Source organism: Mixophyes fleayi, chromosome 8 (genome assembly GCF_038048845.1).
Source record: "Mixophyes fleayi isolate aMixFle1 chromosome 8, aMixFle1.hap1, whole genome shotgun sequence".
Lineage (NCBI taxonomy): Eukaryota > Metazoa > Chordata > Amphibia > Anura > Limnodynastidae > Mixophyes > Mixophyes fleayi.
Genome location: NC_134409.1, coordinates 92,921,886 through 92,949,093, shown reverse-complemented (window position 1 = coordinate 92,949,093; position 27,208 = coordinate 92,921,886). Strand labels below are relative to the sequence as shown.

Below are 27,208 nucleotides of genomic sequence, written 5' to 3'. Positions count from 1 at the left end.
TTATTCACCTAGGTAATACACAGCTCTACATATATATTGATTTCAAATTTTGGCCTTTCTTGCCTTCAATGTTCTTTGCAAGAATGGAGACAAGATTTGGGGGCGGGGGCTTTTAATGTTAAATGTTTATTTGTAGGGGGACACAATACTTTACCAGGTTATATTTTAGTATTATTTAAGGAGCAATTTGAATTAGGGGTCTAACATAGGGAAAGGGCTTTAACTGTGCATGCCAACTTATGCCAATATTTAATATGTTTAAAATAATTTCAATCTATTTCTATATTTTTTTAGCATAGATACAGTAACAGATCAACCTTTTCCCTCTCAATACAATGAAGTGTGCTTTTGGGAATATGAAGCATGAATAAGTTCAGATACGGCAAAGTGACATTACTCTCTTGAGAACCTTTAGTAAACCTACCTCACTATGAGTCACAATGGCATATTTTTTCAGGTCTTTGTACTGGTAAAGAATTGCTGGGAGGAAGATCCTGAGAAGAGACCGGACTTCAAGAAAATTGAAAGCACCATGGCAAAAATCTTTAGGTATCGTCCTTCCCACTAATGTTTGCAGAATGCATGATTTAAGTCAAATTGCAGCAATGCCACTAATAGCATCCTGTCATGAATTATGCCATAAATAATAGTGTAAAATTGAAGATTCTTTAAACTAGAACACAGAGCATCCAACAGATTCTTGTCAACACATTAAGTTATATTGTTACAATTAGCTTGTATTTAGAAAGATCCACGAATAGAGTTTTCAGACTTCAAATAAATATAACTAAATTTGATTGATTTAAGATATAACTTTGAAGTTTAAACCATCATGAAACTTTAAAATATGTTGGTATGACTTATTAACTTTACTAGGCCCTTTCAAATGGACGGTTATTCTAAAAAAAAATACAGTAAACATAAATGTAAAGCTTTTTTGGTTTGACCCCCTTCCCCAACACCCCCAACACCCCCACCACCACCACCACCACCACCACCACACACAAACACACACATACACTGACATCTGCATGCCTCTTGGTTGCAATAGGAAGTGGACACATGTTCAATTTTTCAAAAGTTTTGGTTCCTTTGGGGCTATATTATTGTGGTTTGCAGAGCCGTAACTTAACATTTTAGCGCCTGGGTCGAGAAGGAAAACTGCCCACCCTAGCCCTCAATTTTAACCAAATGAACCTAAAACATTCATAACTGCATAGTAACCTCCCCTTCAAAAGTCACCCTGGACTTAGTTACGGCTCTACACATGGATACAGCAGTCACTCGACTGTATTTACATCTGGAAACATTTCAATCTTGGATGGATTTAAACTGTCATTAATGGTTGACAGAGCCCTAAAATGCAGTTGATATGTGCCATTTTAGTCTAAATCAAGCCAAATTGAAGCACAAAATTACAGATTAGGACAATAGAAGGTCTAGGTCACTAAAGAAAAACCATGGGCTTCAAGTAACTGTTAGCCTGTATAGGAAAGTATGCTATGGACCGCTGTCAGATCTGATGTTAGATCTTTAAGTTTTGCAAAGGACTCTCATTTATGACACGCATTATTTATTTATTTTTGCATACAGCAACTTACATAATCAGACAAATGAGAATTACATGGACACCTTAATACGGCGGTTGCAACTTTACTCCAAAAATTTAGAGCATTTAGTGGAGGAGCGCACCAAGCTGTACAAAGCTGAAAGAGACCGTGCAGATCGTTTGAACTTCATGCTCCTACCAGGGTGAGTATACAGTTGTCAAATGTGTACAGTTCTATTATACAGCCAATATGCCTTCTACGTATTCGGCAATTATAATGGCAGTAGTGATGCAAAAAGAATACATGGGTATATATATTTACATATGAGAAATGATCCGCTTTAGCTATTATCTGTTTTTTAACAAACGAAAGCTTTGTATACATTAGTGTATTTAGAAAGTCATAACAGCTTACACACAATGATGGACATTTGTGATGCCACACTACAATTAATTACATTTTAGTACTGTACAGCTTATTTATAATAATTTTATAGTACAAAAAAGACAGAGCTATATAATCATTTATAAAAATTTGAAGACAGACAAGTAAGAGTTACAACAAGAAAAAAAGACGCACATTTTGTACACATTAAAAGGACAAATAAAATGTATCATAGTACAAGGGGCTTGTTGGAGATCATTTATAAAAAAAAATGTGTTCTTCGTTTTCATATAAATGTGAACCATTTCTTTTACCTTTAGGTATTTTAATAAGTATATAATTCAATATTCTGATATTACATGCCTGTTAAAATGAGTTATTGTTACATACACTCAGACATTTGTGGAATTCTAATATTCCACATTTATTGTATAATGAGATATACAGATATTGAAAAGCTCTATCTGAAGTGGAAAGTTTCTACTGTCTTTATAACTATGACTTTGATAAAAAAATGAATAGAACAATAATGAACCAGATATTGCACTTGCCCTCCAGTCCAGTTCTTTTGAAGTGGCTGGACAAATAATGTACTTACAATTTACATTTGTATTGCCTTGTAAACAGCAGTCTTGTGACTGGCACTCCTTGTAGAACTGCTTTGATAGGTGCAGTTCTGAACTGAGGCTGCTAGGTAACCAGTGTTAAGAAGTGAATTGTATAATATGATACTATACAGGCCAGGAGCAGATTGGGAACTTAAAGTGGCCCTGGAAAAAATTCTTGAAGTAGCCTCATGTGGGGGGATCCAAATCAACTGTAGGTGGGGCCAACACAAAAGTAGGCAGGATTTAGAACTACTGGAATTTGGTTTTAGTAACATTTAGGAAAATTTAGATGTCATGACTTAATACACAGTGGGTCATTTCTAAAGCAATGCAGGGAAAAAGCAATGCAGGGAAAAAGCTGCCAGTCCTGTGTTATAAAAATTCATGAATCATTTTACATTATCTGCGACTGGTTTATGTCTCTGTGCTCAATATTGTTTAGTTGCCTACTAACACGTCCTTCCAAAATTCCCTTCATAGAAACATATCTGACTTTGTTTAATAAGTTTAACTATTACAAAACATGTTGGCAGAATCCTATTTGATCAGTCTGCCAGAGCAGCATATGAGCACCTCACCGCACTGTTGCATCTTCCCCTGACGTCATGAGATGCAAATTACCAGTCAAATCTCACTCTTTAATATATAAAAATGTGTACTGTGTGTTTCAAAAAATGCATTAAAAATAATCATTATAATAAATGGCTATCCAGTGTGATCACCACAAATGTAAAATGCTTCAAGCATCTGCAAGAAAACACTTTTGTAACAATTGTGTATGAGTCCTAAATGTGCCCAGTGATTGGTGGTGGTTGATTTAATAACAGTGCAGGGAGGGTTGACAGACAATGGCATAAGTTAAGGGAAGAGGTATTTCAAGGGTTTGCTGGTGATATAGTGCAAAGGAGACAGAATTAATGATATTGTCAGTGCAATTGCAGCTGTCCATATGTTCCACAAAATGATCTGAGAATGGGACCAGTGCAAGGTAGAAGGCAGGCAATGGAATCAATGCAAAACCACTAAAGCATTGCTAGAGCTGGAATAAGGTTCCGCAGGGGCCCGGGGCACTTAAGACAGGGGGGGTTATCTTTTAAGACAAATACATAGGCAAAATTGTGTGCACTACTGTTTGGTACACCCAGCTCTGCCTTCACGTGCAGTACAGTGTGAAGCAGGACATACCTGCCAACTGTCCATTCAGACAGATCAAATTCTGACAAAGCAAGCCAGTCACCCAAATTCGGGACTGACCACCAGATTCAGGACAGTTGGCAGACTGTCCTGCTCTCTCCTACCTGTCTTGTCACTTTCACCACCTGTGGCTGCTGGTGTCTCTAGCTCAGTTGCTGCTTGTCTGGATCCTGGAATGCTGGAGGCCCTATTTGGGAAAAAAATGGGTATATGAAATTTAGAAAACTCCAACCATCAATAGCACCCACATTTAATAATTAGGCCTCCCTCCAGCCCTAACATTAAATTAATAATATACACATTTAATAAATAAATTTACGTTTAATATAACCATAACCATTTCCCACAAACATCTCTGGCATTAAATTCATATTCACATTTATAAAATAGCCCTCCTCCCCAAACTCAGTCCCAAATTTAATTAATAGCCTAAAAAACACCTCAGCATTAAAGTAAAGGACCCTTTACCCCATATTAATTTACTAGGCCGCAGTATTAAATTAAATTGCCCCACCAATAAATTAAATTGCCCCACCATCACCTCACAAATAATAGCACCCTTTAAATAATTAGCCTCCACCTAAACTCCACCATTAAATTAATAGCCTACCTCCCACTCATGTACTATTAAGACAGGCCCCATCCCTTTCCTCATATCACACAATATTTTAAGACCCCCCTGTTCCACACTTTAGCAGCCCGCCTATCCTACACACACTTTAGCAGCCCACTTCCATCTTACACACACTTTAGTAGCCCCCCTCACACATACACTTTAGCAGCCCCCCCTTACACACACACTTTAGCAGCCCACTCCCATCTTACACACACTTTAGCAGCCATCTTCACACACATTCACTTTAGCAGCCGTCTTCACACATACTTTAATAGTCCTTCCTTACACACACTTTAGCAGCCCCCCTCATACACACACGCACACTTTAGCAGCCCCCTCGCACGCACTTTAGTAGCCCCGTCACACTTACTTTAGTAGCTCCTTCTTACACACACTTTAGCAGCCCCCCTCACACACACACACATATATATTTAGCAGCCCACCTCTCACACACATATTTAGCATACCCCCTCACACACACACTTTAGCAGCCCCCCACACACACACACACTTTAGCAGCCTCACACTTACCTTGTTCCTGCTGCAGACTCCTCTCACTGCACATGGGACTGCACCTCTCATGTCACACGTCCCATGTAACCTGTGTACAGAGACTGCAGCCACAGAGATAGGAGGAGGGAGGAACAGATCAACAGACGGCTCCGCGGCCACATTAAGGTGAGTGGCTGGTCCCTGTATGGTTGCCAAAATGTAGTGATCTAGTTTCAACATGCTGCAAACCCTTGGGGTCCTGGCAAAGCGAATAAAGAACTTGATCTACAAAACCAACATACATAGCAGAAGCGCTTATTTTTACCACCTTCAGCTTTTCTAGCTTTTTTAACAGCAGTTTGATTAGGGGTATGAATTGACTTTCAATTGAGGTTGGCAGTGTCTGAACTCACTTCAATTTTTACAATTTCAAATGGTTTCAGTATCTTCAACAAAATTTAAAGTATTCTGCAGTATGTTGGAGTAAGGTAACATGCCCCCCTCTCCCTATTTCATGGCTTGATGTGTAGGTCATGATGGCTTGTTGCTGTTTCTCTAGTCGCTGAAGCATGTAAAGTGGGGAATTCCAACTTGATACTACCTCTTGCTTCAGTTAATGGCATGGCAGATGATATTTTGTTGCAGCTGCTGCAGTGTTCTACATGCAGTCACTAAATGCTGAAAATGTCCAGAAATTTTCGAGCCACAGACAAAATATCGTGCATTGACCTCATTTTTTTTTCGAACTTTTGAACCACCAAGTGTGTTGTGCAAAGCGTGGCATATGTTGAATTTCATCCAGACATAATGCACACATAATATTAGCTCCATTATCTGCAATGAGGAATCCTGAGGAGAGGCTTAATGGGGTGAGCCATTTTGCTATGACATTCCTGAATTTTTCCAACAGATTGACAGGGTATTTTTCTTAATGAAGCCAGTTATACAGAGCCTGTGAATGACCTGGCATTGTGTGCTAACACTACTATGCTGAAAGTATGAGGATGCTACAGGCACTGCTGATATATCTCCTGTCATTGTCTTAAAGTATTTTTTTTGACCACTGGTACTTGTCCACATACAATAGTTAGTAAAATTAACTGAGACTGAGTGACTTTTTGTTTAACCTCCCGGTACAGCTGAGGAATTGCTTTTCGGGAGAAATGGAATCGAGATAAAATTTGATAGCATAAACACATGACCTCAACTAATGTGCTAAAACCTAATGCATTAATGGTAGAAATTGGATGCATATCTAATGCTAACATAGCTGTAATAGCTTTAGTGATCTGCTGTGTGTCAGGATCTGCCTCGCTTCCTCTGCAGCATCGCCTCAGGTTGCTGCTTTATCTCGGCAGCTTCTGCACCTCATTGTCTCTCTACTTATACCTGCCGCTCCCATTATACCTTGCTGGTCATTGTTGTTTTGTTGTCTTCCTTATGGTTTTGTTCTCCTGCTGCTCCTGTGCTCTCGGACTTTCATTCTGCTGCTAACAACACTTTTCCAGATCTCTCTCCACTTACCATTCTACCTGCATCTGTCTATTCCTTGCAACCAGAATTCAGCCTTCTCAGAAATCCCTGTGCTGTTTCAGCTATATTGGGTTTAAACCATTTATCTGTATTTTCTGCGAAATAAACTCCTTTATGCTTCATCACATCCCGGGCTTCATAGCTATGATTTACTTTGAAGTGCGACACTGCAACAGGATGCTGGCTGTCATACTTGTTTCCTCTTGCAAATGCTTGCTTCACAGACAATTGTCGTTTAAAGTTATGCTTACTCTTCTTGGCCCCCTTCTGTATAGAAGATTCACCCCCAGCAACAGGAGTAGTGCTCAAGAATGCCTCTTGGGAATCATGAATTGTATTAGGAGAGTTAGTTTGCATTTGAAAATTGGATGCTGGACTATGTACTAATAATTAGTAGATTGATGATTAAGATGTTGATGAAAAATATTGCATTAGGTGTTATCCATTCTGTTGCTAGCTGGTGCTGGACTGCTTGTTACTATACATGATTTTCCTGTTTTAATAAACCACTTCAATTAAGTCAATCCAAATTAAGTAACAGGGAGGAGGTGCCAAGATGGTCAGCATCCCTACCTCTACTTAAAGTGGCACCACAAAGGCTACAGATACCTTGACAAATGTTGTCTGGGTTGGGATCTAATATTTCCACATGCAAGAGGTGAATTTTTGGATCTTTTGCCCAGGCATGATAATGCATTTATCATGGACATGAGGTGGTACTACTAGCGGCTTCCCTACTTGAACACAATCATAATCATCCTCCTAATTATCTTGTTCAAGTACAACTCATTCATCATTTTCAGATCCACAATTATCCCCCTCATCCTCTTGCACATTAGCAACTTCCAAAGTAGCATCCTCAATTTCTTTGTCTAAATCATCATCATTACTACTATTCCTCACATATCCAAATAGTTGAGAAATCTTGGAAGGAGGCTGCTCTATATTTAGGGTCAGAATCTGAAATATCAGACTCACATATTGCACTCATGGATACCCTTAGACCCCTCTAGATTCTGTGAACTCACAATTTGTTCTCCTGCATCTGTGTTCTTTTAGTGCACTGATGTGGCTAGTTTGGAAGTGACACAATGCATGGGAAGTTGTTGGTGCATGGGAAGTTACAGAAGATGCATGACCGTGTTGGGCACTTTCTGTGCATTCTAATACATGTAACAACAGGAACAGGACCACTACTAGCAAAAAGTGCAAACAGTTTTAGTAATTTCTTGCCACTATGGCTGGTGAATTTCAGCTACCTTCATTTTTTAGAGATATCACCACATTCCCTTAATCCTTACATCAAGAGCTGAAGTTTTCTTTGAGACTGACAAAAAGTGTTTGGATTAGGAGAGCACTTTCTAACCTTTTCCTCACACATAACCTTTTTTGCTAATAGAGGTGGAAAAAGTACCACTAATGCCAGTACTAGTACTGTCAGTAGTGGCACTCCAGATCTGTACACTGATCCATGATTGACAAGAGCAGTACAGATATTTGAAGTTGGAGCTACCATACCCAGTGAACATTCAATGAGATAGGGAAAGGAGGGACTGTTACCTTGCAACTCTTCAGACAATGTTCCACAATATGATTAAAGCATATACAATTGTTTTTTTTTTTATTTAAATCTTTGGGATTTTTGTTTGGGAGAGGGGGGGGGTAAAACAGTACCCTGTTTTTTTATCCACTAAATATTTCAGGTGTCAGTGATATTGACCCTCACACAATTGCATTCAGATTGAAACACTTCGTTTTTTAAAGCAAGAAAGAATGTTTTTTTTACAGTCCTAATTAGTTTACAAATATACTATTTCTACAGGTAGTCACTAATGGTGTACTCTTCACCCTCTCACACCCAATTTATCAGCACACAATTCCAGAAGAAACTGTTAAGATGGGTTGGGTACGAAATCCCAACAGAACAAATACCGACACTTATCCTGCTGACATGAAAATGCCGACAGGCTAAATTGATAAACTACCGACATTGTGATTGCCAACAGTCACAATGCCAATATTAAATAATCAATGCCAGCGGGTTCAGCGGTTATAGAGCCACTCGAGACGCAGGCAGTAAACAGTCTTTAAAATAATACTTAAATCTGGGGGGCCTGGCAGCCATCTCAGTCAGCCACGCTTAAGAGGAGCTCCGTGGAACTCTCTATCCCAAAGGCTTCCCACTACCACCCAATGATTTAATTTGTTCCCAAAACATTACTCTCCACTGCTGGTACCCTCCGCTGCAGTCCAGCTCCGCTTTCAGGTGTCCACGGGTGTCCAGCTCGCCCGGGACTCCTGAGGCCAAACAAAGGCTGAAAATCGGCGGCACCGAACATCAACCTTCCCACTGGAGCGGTTCATCCCACCAGACCCCCCTGGTGGCTTTGTCTGAAGCCCTCTTCCCCCCCCCCCAGACTCTTCCTTCATCGGGGATCTCTCTGGCAACCGCAGGGAGCGCCCGACATAGGGCTAGCGCAGTGTGAAGCCTGAGGACCGGCTACAGCAAAGGGCAGGTTCTGCTCTTCCTCAAGGGCTCACACACGACACGGGATCTTCTACCCCTGACCATCTGCAAGGGGAAGATGGAGGGTGGTAAGGTGTGTGACCGCTACTCGCTGTGGTTTCACGCGGTCACCCTGGGCAGACAGCCCTTCAGATATCACTGGCCGCAGTCAAATCACCGCCAAAGTTCCCGGAGACCCTGAGACTTACACAGAGGACAAATAGTGCAGCACCTGGCCAAAAAACAAAACAGCACGAAACAGCTGAAAATAACCCCTGGGGCCGCATATCCCTTCTCATGAAGATAGCAGGTGAGATTCTGAAGACTGACACCCTTCTTAAAATCCTGCATTCTTTCAATTTATGCTAAGGCTTAAGGGTTGTTACCTCTGTGCCATCAGAATAGTGGCTTGGCAGACTTCATTGATATATAATTCAAGAACAACCATAATAACCCTCAGTAAAGAGTTAACTCATCCTTTGGGGTTTTACTGCCATCTCGTGGCTATTTTGTATATCATATTCTTTACAACACCTACTTGGAATGCTACTGCCATCTAGTGGCTAAACTGTAAAAGTTATAACTCTAATTTTCTGGACTTTCTGTAGAACTGTTTATTGGCCTATGGCGTTACCTAGTGCCTGCATATAACATTTCATAGCTCACTGATATTTTCATGTGCTACAATCCTTCAATAAGACAGCGCAGAATCCCAGTGTGCTTTTATATACTTCTGGCTACAAAAAACATCCTTCTTATGGAGTAACCAGACTCCACCCTTGAACCTTGGGGATCATACGCTAGCATCTAGCTTGGGGCACATTGTTCTACGGCCGTGTGGTGTCACTTTGGTGTTTCATCTGCTGTCTGAATCATGTCTCACAAACCGAAAAAATCCGTCCAGCCAGCCATGTATACCCGCAAAGACAAAACACAAGCGAGTTCTTCCTCACTCGAAACTCCTGTATCGCCAGCCTCGAACCACGAGGACTCCTAACCCTCAAATGTAATTTGCTCCACAACAGAGCTGTTGAAGATAATTCAAACCACCATACAAACTGAGATGAGGGCGGTTATCCAGGACATTAAAGCTGAGGTTCTGGCCCTTGGCAACCGCACAGATTCATTAGAACGCAAAGTGGATGATATCTGCTCCCATCAAATATCGGTTGACCAACAACTCACAGAAATATGCCAATCTCTCTCAGATATGCAAGATCACAATGAGGATGTTGAAAATCGCACAAGACAAAATAATGTCCGTCTTAAGAATATTCCAGAACTCATTGACACCGATGCTCTACCTAAATATTTGGAGGGCATTCTCCACCAATGTCTTCCTGATACTCCTTCTTCTGACTTTCTACTGGACCGTACTCATAGAGCTCTGCGTGCCAAATTCCCTGCGGACCAACCACCCAGAGACTTGGTAATGAGATTCCATTATTATACTGTCAAAGAAGAATTCTAAGCTGCGACACGCAACACTCCAGCTGTTTCTTACTCTGGTCATAACATCCAGATTTTTCAGGACTTAGCTCCTTCAACCTTAAGAAAACGCCGCAATCTGATCACCATCACGAAACCTCTCAGAAACCATCGCATTCGATATCACTGGGGCTTTCCCTTTTCTCTCCAAGTTACACATAATGGCTCCTCCCATAGGATTAAGACTCACGAAGAAGGCCTCCTAATGCTGGAGAAGTTGGGTATCCCGATGACCTCCCCAACTCTGCCCGCAAACAGCTCTCCTCTCCCGCAAAGAGCTCCTTCCCCTACTTGGTCTGCAGCTTAATTTGATTTGGTTTCTCCTCGTCGGGCTTCAGCCCACCATCATTAAGTCTTGGTTGTGTGTTTTCCCCCCTCCCTTTTTTTTTTTTTTGTTTTCTTTCTCTCTCCCCTTTCTTTTCTATCTTTTTTTCTCTCTCTCTCTCTCTCTCTCTCTCTCTCTCTGCTTTCCATTACAGGTTTTCAGGACCCCCGGATCAGCATTGATCTTGAACTCGCATATTCAACTGCTTCAAGCAAATGTTTTCATTGCAGAGGACTCAACTTAATAGAACTCACCTCAGAAACTGTTTTTATTAATATATGTTTGATGTTTCATGTCATTTCCAGACAGTTGTTATTTCTCCACTTAATGGTTCTACAAGGTGGTGTACTCTGGGAGTCACCTATGTAGTTCGACTGGGTCCCTTCCATTTTACACTACTTTGACAAGGTTATGTTTTTTCTTCATATCTCAAAGATTATGTGGTTGCCCGGGGATACGCTCCAAGTCTCACATTCCCTGTCAAATATATGAGGCCTCTTTGGTCCCTTCCCCTGGGTGTAACATTTCTATATCCAGGCGTAGTACCCTATACTTGCATAAGTTTCTTTAAAATGCGTTTTAATTTCCAACGCATCCGTCTTTGATATCTGAATACACTGCTGTGGCTGTATCCCCCTAGTTTACAGGCTGTCATCATTATAGATCCTATGCCATTTTAAGTAGGGGAGCGGGGGAGAAAAGAGAAAAAGGAGAACAAAACCCCGGGCAGTCCGTTTTCTCCTATCCTGACGGAAGTCCTATGTTATTTGTATTTAGCCTATGTTCTGTTTAACAGCATTGTTCGTGCCATTACATAGGGTTTTTGCATGGTTTTGCAGATTTACTCTCAGGCCTGTATTCTCATCTTAGAGTACTCTGCTAGATAGCGCACCCTGGTATTACTGTTCATAATAACTAGAGATGGTCACTGACCCCTGTGTTTTGGTTTTGGATCTGGATTACCTTCGGGTTTTGGTTTTGGCAAAACCACCCTTGCGTGTTTTGGTTTTGGTTTTGTTTTGCAATTTTGTTTAAAAATCAATTTATTTGGGCCTAAAATAACCGAACTTAGTGCTCCACCTGTTTTTTGGATAAGTAATGTAATTGTAGCTTAGCTAATATTAGCTTTAGCTAATAAATTATGAAAAAAACAGTTTAATTCCTGGTAGGCCGTCATTAATTCTACACACAAACCAGATTGTCTTCCTCTCCATCTATGCCTATTGGCAATGCAGCCATTGCCCTTGGGTGTATATTACACCCTACACTTATAATTAAATATATAAATAAATGGACAAAGGCAGTTTGGTTTCTGTCTCTATAGGCCCCCTCCACTTGTAGAAAATAGTAAAAAATTCAGCCGTTATAGACTGTACAATATAAGTTGAAATGGACAAAGGCAGTTTGGTTTCTGTCTCTATAGGCCCCCCTCCACTTGTAGAAAATAGTAAAAAATTTAGCCGTTATAGACTGTACAAGATAAATTGAAATGGACAAAGGCAGTTTGGGGTCAGTCTGTGTATGACACCTTACCCTTATTGAGAAATTGCCAAAACAGCAGTCTTTCAAGACTGTACGTGATATAGAAATGCCCCAAGTCCCTTTCCTATATGGGGGTAGATTGCACCCTACACTTATATAGAAAGTTTTAAAAAGATGTTATCATCATCATCTTCAGCTTCATCCTCACCCTCATCAGTGTGTACGTCATCATCACAGACTATCAATTTATCGCCGCTTGAATCCACCATTAGAGACTGTCAGTGCTTGGATGTCTTTGATGGGGATGGCCTTCCTCGTGGAAGATGTAGTTCATTTTTATGAACATCATTTTCTCCACCTTTTTGGGAAGTAACCTCCTACGGAGATCACTGACTAGGTTCCCGGCTGTGCTAAATACTCATTCAGAGTACACACTGGAGGGTGGGCAGCTTAGGTATTGCAAAGCAAGTTTGTACATGGGTTTCCAAATGGCATGCTTTTCTTCCCAGTAAGGAAAGGGACTGTCTGACATTTCCATATCAATTACCTCTTGAAAATAATCCTCCACCATCCTTTGCATGTTAATACTCAGATTGGATGGAGTTATGGGCAAGGTCACACATTTTTTTGAAAAATCTTTCAAACTAGCCCAGATGTTAAACTGTTCTGGTCTGCCAAATGCGTCTTCCCTGCTTCACTTTGGAAAATTTAATTTTTTACGAGCAGCAGCTGCTTGAGAAACTGAAGGAGGACACATCGTCAAGCCAAGGCCCAGTTCAGCGGACAACTTGCTGAGCAATAGCTCCTTGAAAAAGTTCACATCTCGCTCATTTTGAAGCAAAGACTCAATGTAGGTCTTAAACCTTGGATCAAGCACAGTGGCCAAAATGTAGTGATCCGAGTTCAAGATTTTATTAACTTGAGGATCATTTTGAAGCAAATTAAGTACTTGATCTACAAGGCCAGCATACTTTGCTGAATTGCTTTCTTTCATCTCCTCCCTCAGTTTCTCAAGCTGCTTTTCCAATAGTCTAATTAAAGGAATGACTTGGCTCAAGCTAGCAGAGTCTGCACTCACTTCACACGTCACAACTTCAAATGGTTTCAGCACCTTGCACAGCACTGAAAGGATTCCCCACTGTGCAAGAGTGGAATACATCCCCCCTCCTTTCCCAATGTCATGGCTTGTGCAAAATGCTTGGATGGCTTTGCGCTGTTCCTCCATCCTCTGAAGCATGTACAGGGTGGAATTCCACCTAGTTAACACCTCTTGCTTAAGTTGGTGGCAGGGCAAGTTAAACTGTTCTTGGAGCTGCTGCAATCTCCGACATGCTGTGGCAGAATGCCTGAAATGACCTGAAATTTTACGGGCCACTGAAAGCATCTCCTGCACCTCCTGCACTGTAGCGCAAAATATTGTATAGATACTGCTGCTAAATATGACTTTTGGCAGCCAGAAAAATTATTGTTCACACTGGGGAATATGGGACACCCCAAAGCACTTGTAGTGCAAAACATTGTATAGATACTGCTGCTAAATATGACTTTTGGCAGCCAGAAAAATTATTGTTTCACACTGGGGAATATGGGACACCCCAAAGCACTTGTAGTGCAAAATATTGTATTGATACTGCTGCTAAATATGACTTTTGACACCCAGAAAAATTATTGTTTCCAACTGGGGAATATGGGACACCCCAAAGCACTTGTAGTGCAAAATATTGTATAGATACTGCTGCTAAATATGACTTTTGGCAGCCAGAAATTTTTTTGTTTCCCACTGGGGAATATGGGACACCCCAAAGCACTTGTAGTGCAAAATATTTTAAAAAAAATGCCTCCTCTATCATCCTCTATTCCTGCTCCAACAATTGCTAATAAAAGATATTCAAAAACTGTGCGTTTTTGCCATGACGCAAAACATGAGGCAGATAAAGTAATTTGGTTTGGATTTTTGGATTCAGGAGGAAGAGTTACCTTAGGGGTCCAAATTTTGTGTCGAATCATTAATAAACACCCATAATACTTCAAATAAAACTGGATAAAGAAGCCGTGATTAGTAAATTATTTAATAAATTTAAAAATCAATATATAATCAACTAATTGTCAGACAGTCCAGATATTTGGCAGAAAAGAGGATTTATACTTACGATAAATCGGTTTCTCTGATTCCATCTGGGGGATACTGCTAACCATAGGGTAGGGAGGAGTCTGGCACCTAAACAATTAACTTTTCTAGCTGCTGACAGACCATCCCCCCACCAACTCTTAACAGAACTCAGTTTGATTAACAAAGCCCCAATAAAATAGGCCAATCAACCAAGAACACATAGAAGCAAACAGAAGGGAGGGAACGCAGAAACCGATTTATCGTAAGTATAAATCCTCTTTTCTCTTTCATCCATCTGGGGGACACTGCTAACCATGGGGACTTACTAAAGCAGCCCCCTTGAAGGGTGGGACCGCTCTGATCTCCCAGCACGAAGAGTACTACGGCCAATTGAGGCGTCCAAGACGCAAGCCATTGGATTGGAACAATCTTGTGAAAATATGGACAGAGGACCCAGTAAGTGCTCTGTGTCAGAGATGACCTAAACGGGTCCTTTCTCCTGAACTCCGGCTGCTATACCTTGTGGGTATCGATCGATAGAGAGACAGACAAAGTTCAGATGTTGGGCTGAAAATGTATCTGGTTCTGACCAGCCCTAAGTCAGAGTAGCTTTATTTATACATAGTTTCACAGAATAAGAGAGATAAGGAATGCAAGGTTTCTCAAGGCAACTTGTCCATGTCAGCAGTTTGTGGGCATGTTGTAAAGCAGATGTCTTATCTCAGTCACGTAGGCCTCAAGTGGGGGTCGTGGGCTCCTGGTTCCGAAGCTGCTGGATGTGCACATTCTTGAGAAGAGACATGTTGGCGAAAAAGAAATGAATGTGAGGCAAAGTTCATGGAGAATAGTCTGCAAGAAGCTGCAGACTATTCTTTCATCAGTAATTATACAAAATGCATTACTTTAAGAAGTTCATAAAATGTATATCTCTCACATCTGCATAACTGGTCCGCTGAGGTCCGATTCAGTGAAGCCCAGGACATCCCCTCAGAACGGGTAGAATGGGCAACAATACACTCTGGTACTGGATGGTTAGTACCGACCTAAGCTTGCTTTATAGTCAGAGCAAGCCACCTAGCAATAGATTGTTTAGACGCTGATCATCCACGCCCAAAATAATCGAACAAGATAAATAAGGAACCTGTCCTACGAATCATTGCAGTTTGTTTGACATAAATTCGTAGAGCCCTGACCACATCCAAAATTTCATGTTCCCTGTTCCAGATCCCTGAGGATCCTCTGTGAACACAGGAACCACCATTTCCTGGTTTACATTAAAACCAGATATCACCCTAGGAAGAATGATGAATTGTCCCCTAGGACTGCTCTATTATCCTGAAAAACCAGAGAAGGTTCATGACAAAGCCCCCCCAGCTCAGATACCCTTCGAGCTGCGGCAATAGCAAGAAGGAAAACCACCTTCCAAGTTAAAAACTGTAACTCTGCTGACTGTAACGATATGTACTGAAGCACCTGCAGCATATAAAGGACTAAACAAAGACCCCAAGATTCGCTGGTGGAACATAGGGAGGTTGTATATGAAGCACTCCCTGTAAGAAAGTCTTAACATCCAAACCATCTTGTATAAAAACAAGATAAAAGGACTCTGAACTGCAGGCCTTATTCCTACACCCTGTATGTATAAACGCCAAATGCGGCGATAATTTGAGCTGAACCGGCTTTCTAGCCTAGATAAGGGTATCAATTAACCTGGAAGAAAACCCTCTGGATTTCCACAGAATGGCTTCAAAAGCCATGTCATTAAATTCAATTGAGCTAGAATCTGATGCAAGAAAGTCCCTGAATCAGCAGAAGTTTCCAAAGGGGTAACGGAATACCCAGGTCCAATGTCATAAGAAGAACCTCTGGACACCAGACTCTTCATGTCCAAGCTGGCGCCACGAGAATGACTGGCCGATCTCCTTGCTTGATTCTCCAAAGGACCCTGGAAATCATTGATATAGGAGGAAACAGGTAACCTAACCTGAAGTCCCCTGGCATTTTGAACATATACACTGCCATTATCAGATCTCTTCTGGCCTTGCACTAAATTTTGTAACCTTCCTGTTGTGACTCAACATCATCCGAGAGAGTGTCTCGTCTCCAGAGATAACACCATCTGACGATCTAGCTTCAGATGGGACCCCCTTGAAAACACAGAGAGTGGATCCTGGCATAAGGGAGAGTCTCAAAAGACGCTACCATGTTTCCTCATACACAGTAGGACCTACGGCCTCCTACAGGACAGAACCCTGTTCATCCCCTCTTCCAAAAGGATTTTGTCCTCTGGATGAAAAATCCTGTGACACACTATATACATAATTAGCCCCAGGAATAACCTCCTTTCAAAAGGTATCAACTGTGACTTCGGCGGTTCAGTTATGTCTCTACTGAACCAGAACGGTAAATTGCAGTAACCAATAACCGTGCTGATGCAGCTTTATTAACCAATGTCCAGATAGGGTACTATCTGCACCCTTCTGGCATGAAGAAAAGCCACCATTACCGCCTTTATCTCTGTAAACACCCTTGGTGCTATAGGAGATATAATTGCTTGATTTTCAATCCTGTCCTAAACGAGCCATCCTACTCCTGGACCAAAAAGAGGTTGGAGTAAAACCCCAGCCTTTCTGATCTTTGGGAACCTTTACAATAATTCTCTGTGAAAAGTAGAGTATATCCACAGTGGAACATTGCCTGTCTTTTGAGTGGGAGACGGGGGAAAACTGGTTACCAAAAAAACCTGTGAGGCGCTGGCCCCACCACATCTATCATGGAACCTCTTGTGACCCCTGATGACTTATTCCACTGATCTCTGGACAGCAGCAGGCGTATCACCACCTACCCCTACCTCCAACAGAGGAGGGAGAGCATCATGCTGCTGGTCTATCCGGAAGCTGGGAGAAAGAACGCCCAGACGAGGAGGATGAGGCTGATCTTCCCCGAAGATTGTCTCCTTCCTCCAGAAGATCCTGATCTAACCGGCTGACCTCTGCCAGACATGCCCCCCAAAAGGGCTGTCTGAAGGAACCAAACCTCAGAATCCTAGATCTTGGAGTATTAACTCCCCTAGCATAAGGAAGGGATAATAACAATCTCTCAGATTCCACATCCGCATTCCATATCTTAACCATAATGTTCTTCTTGTCGCTACAATTGTAGCCGAAATAGAAGAAGAATGGATGCTGAATTCTGGTCTGCCTCATACACCTAACCCGTGTCTTCCTTCAGGTACATAGCCAAGGAAAACAGCTCTGTATCCTGCAAAGCAGATGCCAAGTGGCCAGCCAATGCTTCCATCTCCCTGGCAACCCAGGTCAATGAAAATGGTGGTCTATTATTATTTATTTTTTTTACATAGCAAACCCTATGTCTGGATGTTTCCAAAAAGCCGCTGCAATCTCTCTCAACTCTGCCGAGTGAGGGAATATGAATCGCCTCTCTTGCAACCTTGTTAAAAAAGCGACCAGTCCAGACCTAGTTCACAAATCCCAAGGTCTGACGTACTACTACATAAAACCCTCCTATGATCCTACTAATGAGGAATCACAGTCCTCTAACCAGTCACCTTCTTCCTCAGAGGATCCCTCTGAGGCAGACCATAGAACAGCGAATTTGCTGATCTATGTCTCTTATTTTTAGGTGAATGTTTCGGGTTCTTCAGTCACTGGTTTAACCAATATAAAACTGTCATTTCTGAATTCCTGGCCTACTATCACTGCAGACCCTCCAGGCTTCCCGCAGGGGAAGATACCTGATACGCTCGAGAATCCTACTACCGAGGGTAAAGGACTTGTTCTTTTTGTAGACATGCCTGAACTAACAAGGCTACCGTTTTCAGAGGCAGAAGGTCACACCTCAACTACCACTGGAACCTCCAATGGGTTAGATAATAGTTTGACCAGGGTACCAAACCCTTGTGTCCAGAACAGTACCCACTCAGGAGGATTGCAACCTGAATGGAGCTGTCTTCACGTTGCGCCACAACTGACGCCACAGCGCAATCAGTACATAGCCCCCCTGGGTCCTAATGTTCACCCGCTATTTAGCATTACATTTGGAACAGGGAAAATATGTGGCACATTTTGCTTTACTTTTCTCACATTTTTAGTAGAAAATAAACTACCACAGAGCAAAAACAGACACGTACACACCAGATAATTACACAGAAAATACTAACTAATCTATGAACAGGTCAAAAAGATAGTATTTCTGTCAATGAGAGAGCAATAATTTCTTATAAATATTATGCTATTCCCCCCAAAATGTGCTCAGAATCTCATACCTCCCTATCTCCTATAGAGAGTATAAAATATACTTAGCCAAGGGAAGGCTGCAAGCAGCTGCAGACCTTCCAGATTGGCTGCAATCAACACAGAGCATCCCTGATTCCCAATGCTCACCAGCTAATTTAGCATTACCTTTGGAACAGGGAAAAACACTTGGCAAATGTTGCTTTATTTTTCTCACATTTTTAGTAGAAAATAAAGCTACCACACAGCAAAATACAGGTACATATACAAAATATATTTACACAGAAAACACTAATTCATCTATGACCCAGTCAAAAGATAGTATTTCTGTTCATGAGAGAGCAATAATCTCTTATAAATATTATGCTCTTCTCTCAAAATGTGGTCAGAATCTATACTTCTCCATCAGTCGTATCCACTATATAGAGAGTATAAGATATAATTAGCCAAGGGAAGGCTGTCAGCTGCAGCAGATTTTCCAGAATGGCTGCAATCAGCACAGAGCACCTGGGTCCCAATGCTCACAAACTAATTTAGCATTACATTTGGAAAAGACCCAGAGCCAGATTTAGACCTCATGGGGTCCTAGGCAAGATATTGGTTTGTCCCCCCCCCCTTCATACACACAGTGGCCCCTCACACACATAATACATACACAGTGGCCCCTCACACACACATAATACACACACACAGTGGCCCCTCACACACACATAATACACACACACAGTGGCCACACACACACATAACACACACACACACAGTGGCCACACACCCACATAATACACACACACATAATATACACACACGCACACATAATACACACACACGTCACAATGCTCACAAGCAAATTTAGCATTACATTTGGAACAGACCCAGAGCCGGATTTAGACCTCATGGGGCCCTAGGCAAGATATTGGTTTGCCCCTCCCCCTTCATACACACAGTGGCCCCTCACACACATAATACATACACAGTGGCCCCTCACACACACAGTGGCCCCTCACACACACATAATACACACACACACACATAATACACACACAGTGGCCACACACACACACACATAATACACACGCACACACATAATACACACACACAGTGGCCCCTCACACACACACAATACACACACACACAGTAGCCACACACACACACACATAATACACACACAGTGGCCACACACACACACACACACATAATACACACGCACACACACACACACACAGTGGCCACACGCAAGGGAGGGCTGGCAGACTTTAGCCCGGGGGGCAAGCACATAGCACTGGCCCATAAGTAGCGGCCTATCCTTAAAGGGTGATTTTTGGTACAATATATATTTATCTATATAAAAAGAGACTATTTTAGTGTTGCTTAATCCATATATATATTTTTATGCCCAGGCCCAAAGCTGGATTTAGACAGGTTAAGCCCCTATGATGTAACATGGTTATCATTTTAGACACATACACAGGCAATACTGTGTGCACTACTGTTAGGTACACACAGTTCTGCCTTCACAAGCAGTACAGGGTGAAGTGGGACATACCTCCCAACTCTCCTAAGTGAAACAGTCACCCAAATTCGGGACTGTCCCACCAGATTCAGGACAGTTGGCAGACTGTCCTGCTCTCTCCTACCTGTTCTTGTCACGGTCACCACTTGTGGCTGCTGTTTACTTTAGCTCATTTGCTGGTTGTCTAAATCCTGGAATATTGGAGGCCCTATTTGGAAAAAAATGGGTACATCAAATTTAGAAAACTCCAACTAGTCCCAGTGTTAAATCAATAGCACCCACATTTTATAATTAGGCCTCCCTCCAGCCACAACATTAAAATAATATTCACATTTGCTAAATAGATCTCTTTCCCTCTGACCAACCCTGACATTAGATAGCAAACATATTTAATATATAACCCTATTTCCCTCCCTCCAAACAGACCCAGCAATAATTTAAATAGCAATTACATTTAACGAATAATACTTTTTCCCACAACAATCACAGGCATTAAAAATACATAATCACATTTAATAAATAGACCTCATTTTCAACAAACAGCCCCACAATCAATAAATAGCTTCCAAACCACCCCAGCATTAAATTAAAGGTCTAATTACCCCATTTATAAATTCATAGGCCCCACTATTAAATTAAATTGCCCCACCATCACCCCACAAATAAAATAGCACCCAATAATTAGTCCCCACCTGCACTCCACAATTAAATTAATAGCCTACCTTCCTCATTGTATTAAGAACCTCCACACACACACTAACTACATTCATTTACTGCCCCCCCCCCCCACACACTACATTCATTTACTGCGCCCCCCCCCCCCCACCCACACACTACATTCATTTACTGGCCCCCACACACACTACATTCATTTACTGCGCCCACCCACACACTACATTCATTTACTGGCCCCTCACTCACACAATATATTGGCCCCATACTTATATATATACACAATATGCTGGCTGACACACACAGAATATGCTGGCTGACACACACACAATATGCAGACACTGACACACAATATGCAGACACTGACACACACAATATGCGGACACTGACACACACACAATAGGCGGACGCTGACACACACAAAATGTTGACACTGACATACACACAATATACTGACTGACAAACACACACGCAATATTACAACCCCCCCACCACTTACCTTGTTCAATCCGCGCCGCGCTCTGCAGTCTTCTGACATGGGACGGCACCTGTCATGTGGTGCACGTCCCATGTGACACAGAGAAGGGAGGGAGGAGACCAGCCATCACCACACTAGCGAATGAATAAAAAATGTTGAGCGCTGGGAAGACCAGTGATTTTTGCCCCCTTGAAATAGGGTACAATGATAAGTTCAAACAAAATATAAAATCAAACTTTATATTTATTGAAATGTACTGAGCAACTCGATGTCATAGGTACGCTCAGGCACTGGTCAAGCCAAATGATACAATTAAAAAGTAATGCATAAATCACACAATAATATCACTGTACATTGAATCACTGGTGAAGACCAGAATGAATTTATGAAACATGCCCGGGCATAAGAAGCATCTGATGACTTGGACTAGATGATACTGATAAAGATCTGGTCCAGTCTCGTAGTATCCCTATGGATCTAAGATAGACTTGAAAAAGATGTTTTACAGACGATCATTGAAATATATAAAATGTAAATGCATGCAATAAAGCTCATATACAATAACAATAAAAAAATAAAAAATAGAAAAAAACAGTCCTCCATATAGATGGTCACTCCGATATTAATAACAGATTCAGATTCTCTCCAGTATAGGACTAATGAGTCCTATTTGCTTTATATTTATAATAAATGGTAACAAGACCGTGTAGGTTAATCGGAACTTGATGTCATCCTTTCCTTCAGTTAAAATAATAATCACAAAATGTCCTATTCTTGACACGGTGTCGGGTGCACCCAAAATAGGCAAGTAAAACTTGCCACATATGTCTTACCGAATCCTGAGCCCTCCGGAGGGGTAGTAAAGATGTAGCCGCTCTTCCTGAGCATCAATCGTCCCGTGAACGCTCTAGACACACTAGCCCCTCTCCCCTCTCACGGCACCCGACCCCCACCTCCCCTGATTCACGGCACCCGCCCCCCCCCCCCGCATGAGCCGCCTGGGGGGGTGCCGCAAGTCGGGGGAGGGGCCACAATTTTTTATTTTTAAATTTCATATATTTTCTGTTGTCCCACCCTTCTGGGTCCCCTGAGAGCTTCTAGGCCCTAGGCAGGTGCTTATGTTGCCTAGCAGTAAATCCGGACCTGAGCCGCTCCTCCTGAGCATCAATCGTCCCGTAAACGCTCTAGACACACTAGCCCCTCCCCCCTCTCACGGCACCCGACCCCCACCTCCCCCGATTCGTGTGGGGGGGTGCCGCGAGTCGGAGGGGCCACAATTTTTTAATTTTTTATATTTTCTGTTGTCCCACCCTTCTGGGCCCCCTGAGAGCTTCTAGGCCCTAGGCAGGTGCCTAGGTTGCATAGCAGTAAATCCAGCCCTGAACAGACCATATATTTGGCACGTGTTGCTTTACTTTTATCAGCCCTCATAAGAGAAGCAAAAATAAAGTCACGTAAAGACAGAATAGGCACAAACACACAAGATACTTTTCAGAAGGGAGAGCTATAATCTCTACTTAGTATATGTGCCCACAATACTAATACTTCTCTATCCAGCATATATAGAGAGAATAAATGATACTTAGCAGGGAGATGTGTGTCAGCAGCTGCACTTCCTCCGAATGGCTGCTGTGTCCTTTCCTAGCCTTTGTATTTTGGCGCCAGAGGAGGGAGGGGTGGCTTTCTTACACAGCTTCCCTCTGCTGTCTCTCTTCCTTTCCTGTCTAGAATAGCAGCGATTTCCACTTCTCCAGTAAGTGTAATCGTGTGATATCTGTTACTCTGTCCCCTGAAAAGCGCTGAAAAGCGCTGAAAAGCGCGGCCATTACCCCAAGTTCCCCCTCCTCTTTTCACTGAGGAGGGGACTTGTTACGCTCCACTCTTTGTCATGGCCCTGGGGAACAGCAGGAGTACCGGTGCTCTTTGCCTGTGGCAGCGCCTGACCCTGCTAGCAGTGTGAGAGCGGTCTGTTGTAGACCGCTTATCACACTGTGAGAAGTCTCATTGCTCCATGTGAAAAACTATCAGCGGGAGCCGCGGCTCCCCTGCTGACAGCTGCTTCTCTGTTCACGATTCTGCTCTGTATTACAGAGCCAGTCATGTGCTAGTCAACAGAAAAAAACTCTATAAAGAAAAGAAAAAAGCCTAATTACAGTGAACCGTGTTCACTGTGCAGCTCTTCAACTTCAGCCCATACTCCTTGGGCACCTACTTCAAACTGAGTTCTGTTGGGAGTTGGCAGGGGGATGGTCTGCCAGCAGCTAGAAAAGTTAACTGTTTAGGTGCCAGTGTCCCCCAGATGGATGAAAGAGAAATAGTTGTTTTGACATCCTCTCTTAACTAAAAAAAATTCGTAGAAATCTGAGATGGGTGGTGGACAACCCTGGTTGAACTGACATGGAATGACCCAATAGTGATTGGCTCTATTTCCCAAGCGCCCATAACCATAGCGACTCTTTATGCTCCTAATGTGGGACAGGGATCCTTCTTTTCAGACTTCTTCGCTAAACTTTCTCAAGTAGCTAAGGGACACGTCATTTTGGGTGGGGACTTTAATGTCATGTTGGATGCCAAGCTAGACCACTCTCCGCCATCTCCCTCCTCTCTGCAGACCTCTAGAGACTCTCGTCATCTTTGCTCCCTAATCAAGCTGTATGATCTCTATGACTCTTGGCGAGTCCTGAACTCTTCTGCTCGTGCATACACACACTTTTCCGTCCCTCATAATGTCCATACACGCATAGACATGATTTTCAAAGATAAATCCTCTACTCCTTCCTTGCGCTCTTCGGATATAACCCCAGTTACCTGGTCGGATTATTCGGCGGTTTCTCTCACTGTTGATATCCTTTCCTCAGTCCGCCCCCATCGGTCCTGGCGCATGCACTACACCCTTGTCTCCAAACCAGAAAACCTACAGAAAGTATCGCCGGCCATTGAGGAGTTCAAGAACTTCAAGTCCTCCCCAGATATCTCGCACTCTGTCCTGTGGGAGGCTCATAAAGCCACTATCCAAGGCCTCTTAATTAGCATGTCATCAGCCAAGAAAAAAATCTATATAGCACGCATCCAGGATCTCGAATCCGAGCTTGTTTCTCTCACCAAGAAGCATCAACGTTACCGTAAACGCAAAACTTATCTCAGGATCCTGGCTGTAAAAGCTCAGTTACAACAACTATAGTCTAATAAAGTGGCCAACGCGCTGAAATGGCTCTGCCTAAGATTCTACGAGAAAGGAAACAAAGCTGATGCTCTCTTGGCTCGTATTTTAAGCGCCAAACGGACGCCAATCGCAACAGAATTATACATATTCAAGATGCCTCTGCCAGTAAACTATTTGACCCACAGAAGATAGCTAACCGTTTCCAGGAATTCTACTCCAAATTGTATGATCTGCAGTCTGACACCCCCCTAAAGACCTCAGACTTCGAATCAAAACATTCTTAAATACATGTCATCTCCCCGCATTTAGTGAGTCGCAATCTTCTTCACTTAGTCAGGATATATCCCCTTTATTTATCCGACGCATTTCTCAGGGATTTAACTGTACATTTCAATTTATATCCGAATTGAAATGTACAGTTAAATCCCTAAATAATGCGTCCGCCCCGTGTCCGGACGGTCTCAAAGCAATATATTACAAAAATAATAGTAGAAATACGTGTTCAGCGCTCCCTATTGTGACTTATCAGTGGACGAGCAGCCACCTGGGAGTAGAGGGATGGTAGGGATAGCTCAACCCTAAGTTAGCAATGGATTATCAACAGTAACTCCCTGGGCGCTTGAAACAGAGGGTATAATGAGTGATAGCAAAAACAGATTTATTAGGGGCAGTAAACGGGTAACAGCCCTACAGTGTATATTACACTGACAAAGTAATGTAAAACAAGCACATCAACAATTAATATGCCATAAAAACAGGCTAGCAATGTCCGTATCAATTCTAGATAAATCCACATGGACCATCAATAACACGGTTCTCTGGTAGGGCTAGCAATAGTCCACTTTAACGCCAAAGAAACGAATGTAGCCAGTTCTGTGCCGAAAGGCAAATGCACAAATCTCCTTAAGGTCTGTCAGCCGACAGTGAGTTCCAGTGGAGAAAGCTTGAAACGGACCTTGTAATAAAGGACTTACCCTTAATCATTTAGGGCCAATGATATCCTCTCAGGTCCTTGCTTCATGCCAGGAGAAGCTGATGCACAGAGTATTGCCGGTGCGCTGGTGAGTGATGTAACAACCCGGAAGTTGCTGACAATCTCGTGGTCGACAGAGTTGCACATGCGCGACCGGATCTGTTCGCTATCCACAACGGTGGTAAGGGTCAGTTTGTGTGGCCCTTGAAGGGCGAGAGCTGGTCGAACCAACACGTTTCGCACTAGGCTTCTTCAGGGATCGATAGTGTACTCCAGGCCACGGCTGGAGTTTAAATGTAGAACTTCCTGGAGATCCTCCAATGGGTAGTGGCCTGGGCTGGATCTGTAAATGATGGACAGTCGGATTATCCAATCCTCAAGTAATGACAGTTCATTCTGGATAGGGATAGGTTCTCCCTTTGTTTGGTAAACATCATCCACGTGTGTGCACGGAGAGTCAAAAGAACTGAACTTTTATATCGTGCCAAATAAAGTGATTCATCATATCATACCAAATAGAGTGTCACGGGCACTAGGAGTCTTTACCCAGGGATCACCAGGTGATAAGCTTACCAGAGCAGTATAGGTGGTAATATGGTACTCTGGTAGCGGGGTGATCACGGAACAGGAGACAGCAGATGATAGAGATGCTCGGGAAAGTCTATGACTAGCAGCACTGGTAATATATATGTAGTAATACACGAGGAACTGAATGGACAAAGGACACGTGAGGGTAGTCAGTGGTCTGCGGTAGCAAGTTGTACCACTGCTATAGTGAGGAGGAATGTCCAACAGAAACGAGGAGGTGATGAGAGTCAGCGGTCTGCGTTTAGCAAGTTGTACCGCTGTCTGGGTGAAGGAATGGGATCCAGGTGAAGGTATCCGGGAAGTCAGTGGTCTGCGTTAGCAAGTTGTACCACTGCTATGTGAGAGGACACTGGAACAGGTGACACTGGAAACAGGTATCAGTGGTCTGCCTCTAGCAAGTTGTACCACTGAATATATATGTGAGGAGGAGCACGGGGAGAGACTGCAATACAGAGTATACACGGGCACCTTGAACTTGATCCACAATGACATGCACAATATAGTAATGACTGAACAGCACTGCAATAATACAAAGTCATAGAAACTATCCGAGCAAAAGATAACACAGTCAATGATGGCAAAAGTCTCAGCGGATAGTAAGCTCCAGAGGAGAACAACTCAGTCCAGCAAGTATTGCAATACACCAGCACAGTCAATGAGAAGTATGCATACCGTGGTTCAGGAGCAGGCTGTCAGACAGGAGTGCAGAGATACCTGAACGGCTGGAGGCCGGCAGGATGCGAAGTCCCTGGAGGGTGAAGCGGTAATCAAGTAGGTGCAGCGCACAGGTAGGTAGACCAGCAGGGGAACAAATACTCAGGAAGCAGTAGTATGTAGAACTGGACTCCTGGAGGACCCTGAAGAGTAGCGATGGTCTAGACGAGATGAAAGCAGTGAGGCGCAGATCCGATGCAGACTGGCGAGTAGAGACCAGCAGGAACACTGAGAAGCACGGAGAGCGGATCAACTGCTGCAGACACGAGTAGAACTGAGGAGTAGCAGCCAGCAGGACTCTGCAGGTACACGGAGGTAGCGGATAGCAACCAGCAGGTGCAGCCACGATGAAACACGGGAGAGTAGAGCTGAGCTGGAACTGTTGAGCACGGAGAGCAGCGGATAGGAATCAGTTGTAGCAGTCTCGAGGAAACACGGGAGAGTTGAGATGAACTGAAGACTGTAGCGCACGGAGGCAGTAGATAGGAATCAGCTAACAGTCACGATGAAACACAGCAGAGTTGAAGTGGTCTGAAGACTGTAGTGCACGGAGGCAGCGGATAGGAATC

At 42.8% G+C, this 27,208-nt stretch overlaps 1 protein-coding gene across 1 annotated transcript in view; it reads left to right on the top strand.

Annotated features, from left to right (window-relative positions):
• The window catches only part of GUCY2C (guanylate cyclase 2C), a 174,681-nt gene that overhangs the window by 108,890 nt on the left and 38,583 nt on the right, over nt 1-27,208 (top strand). The window contains exons 20-21 of the mRNA XM_075182882.1: nt 458-549; nt 1,594-1,752. Coding sequence (XP_075038983.1) covers nt 458-549; nt 1,594-1,752 — 251 coding nt within the window. The remainder of the gene's footprint in view (nt 1-457; nt 550-1,593; nt 1,753-27,208) is intronic.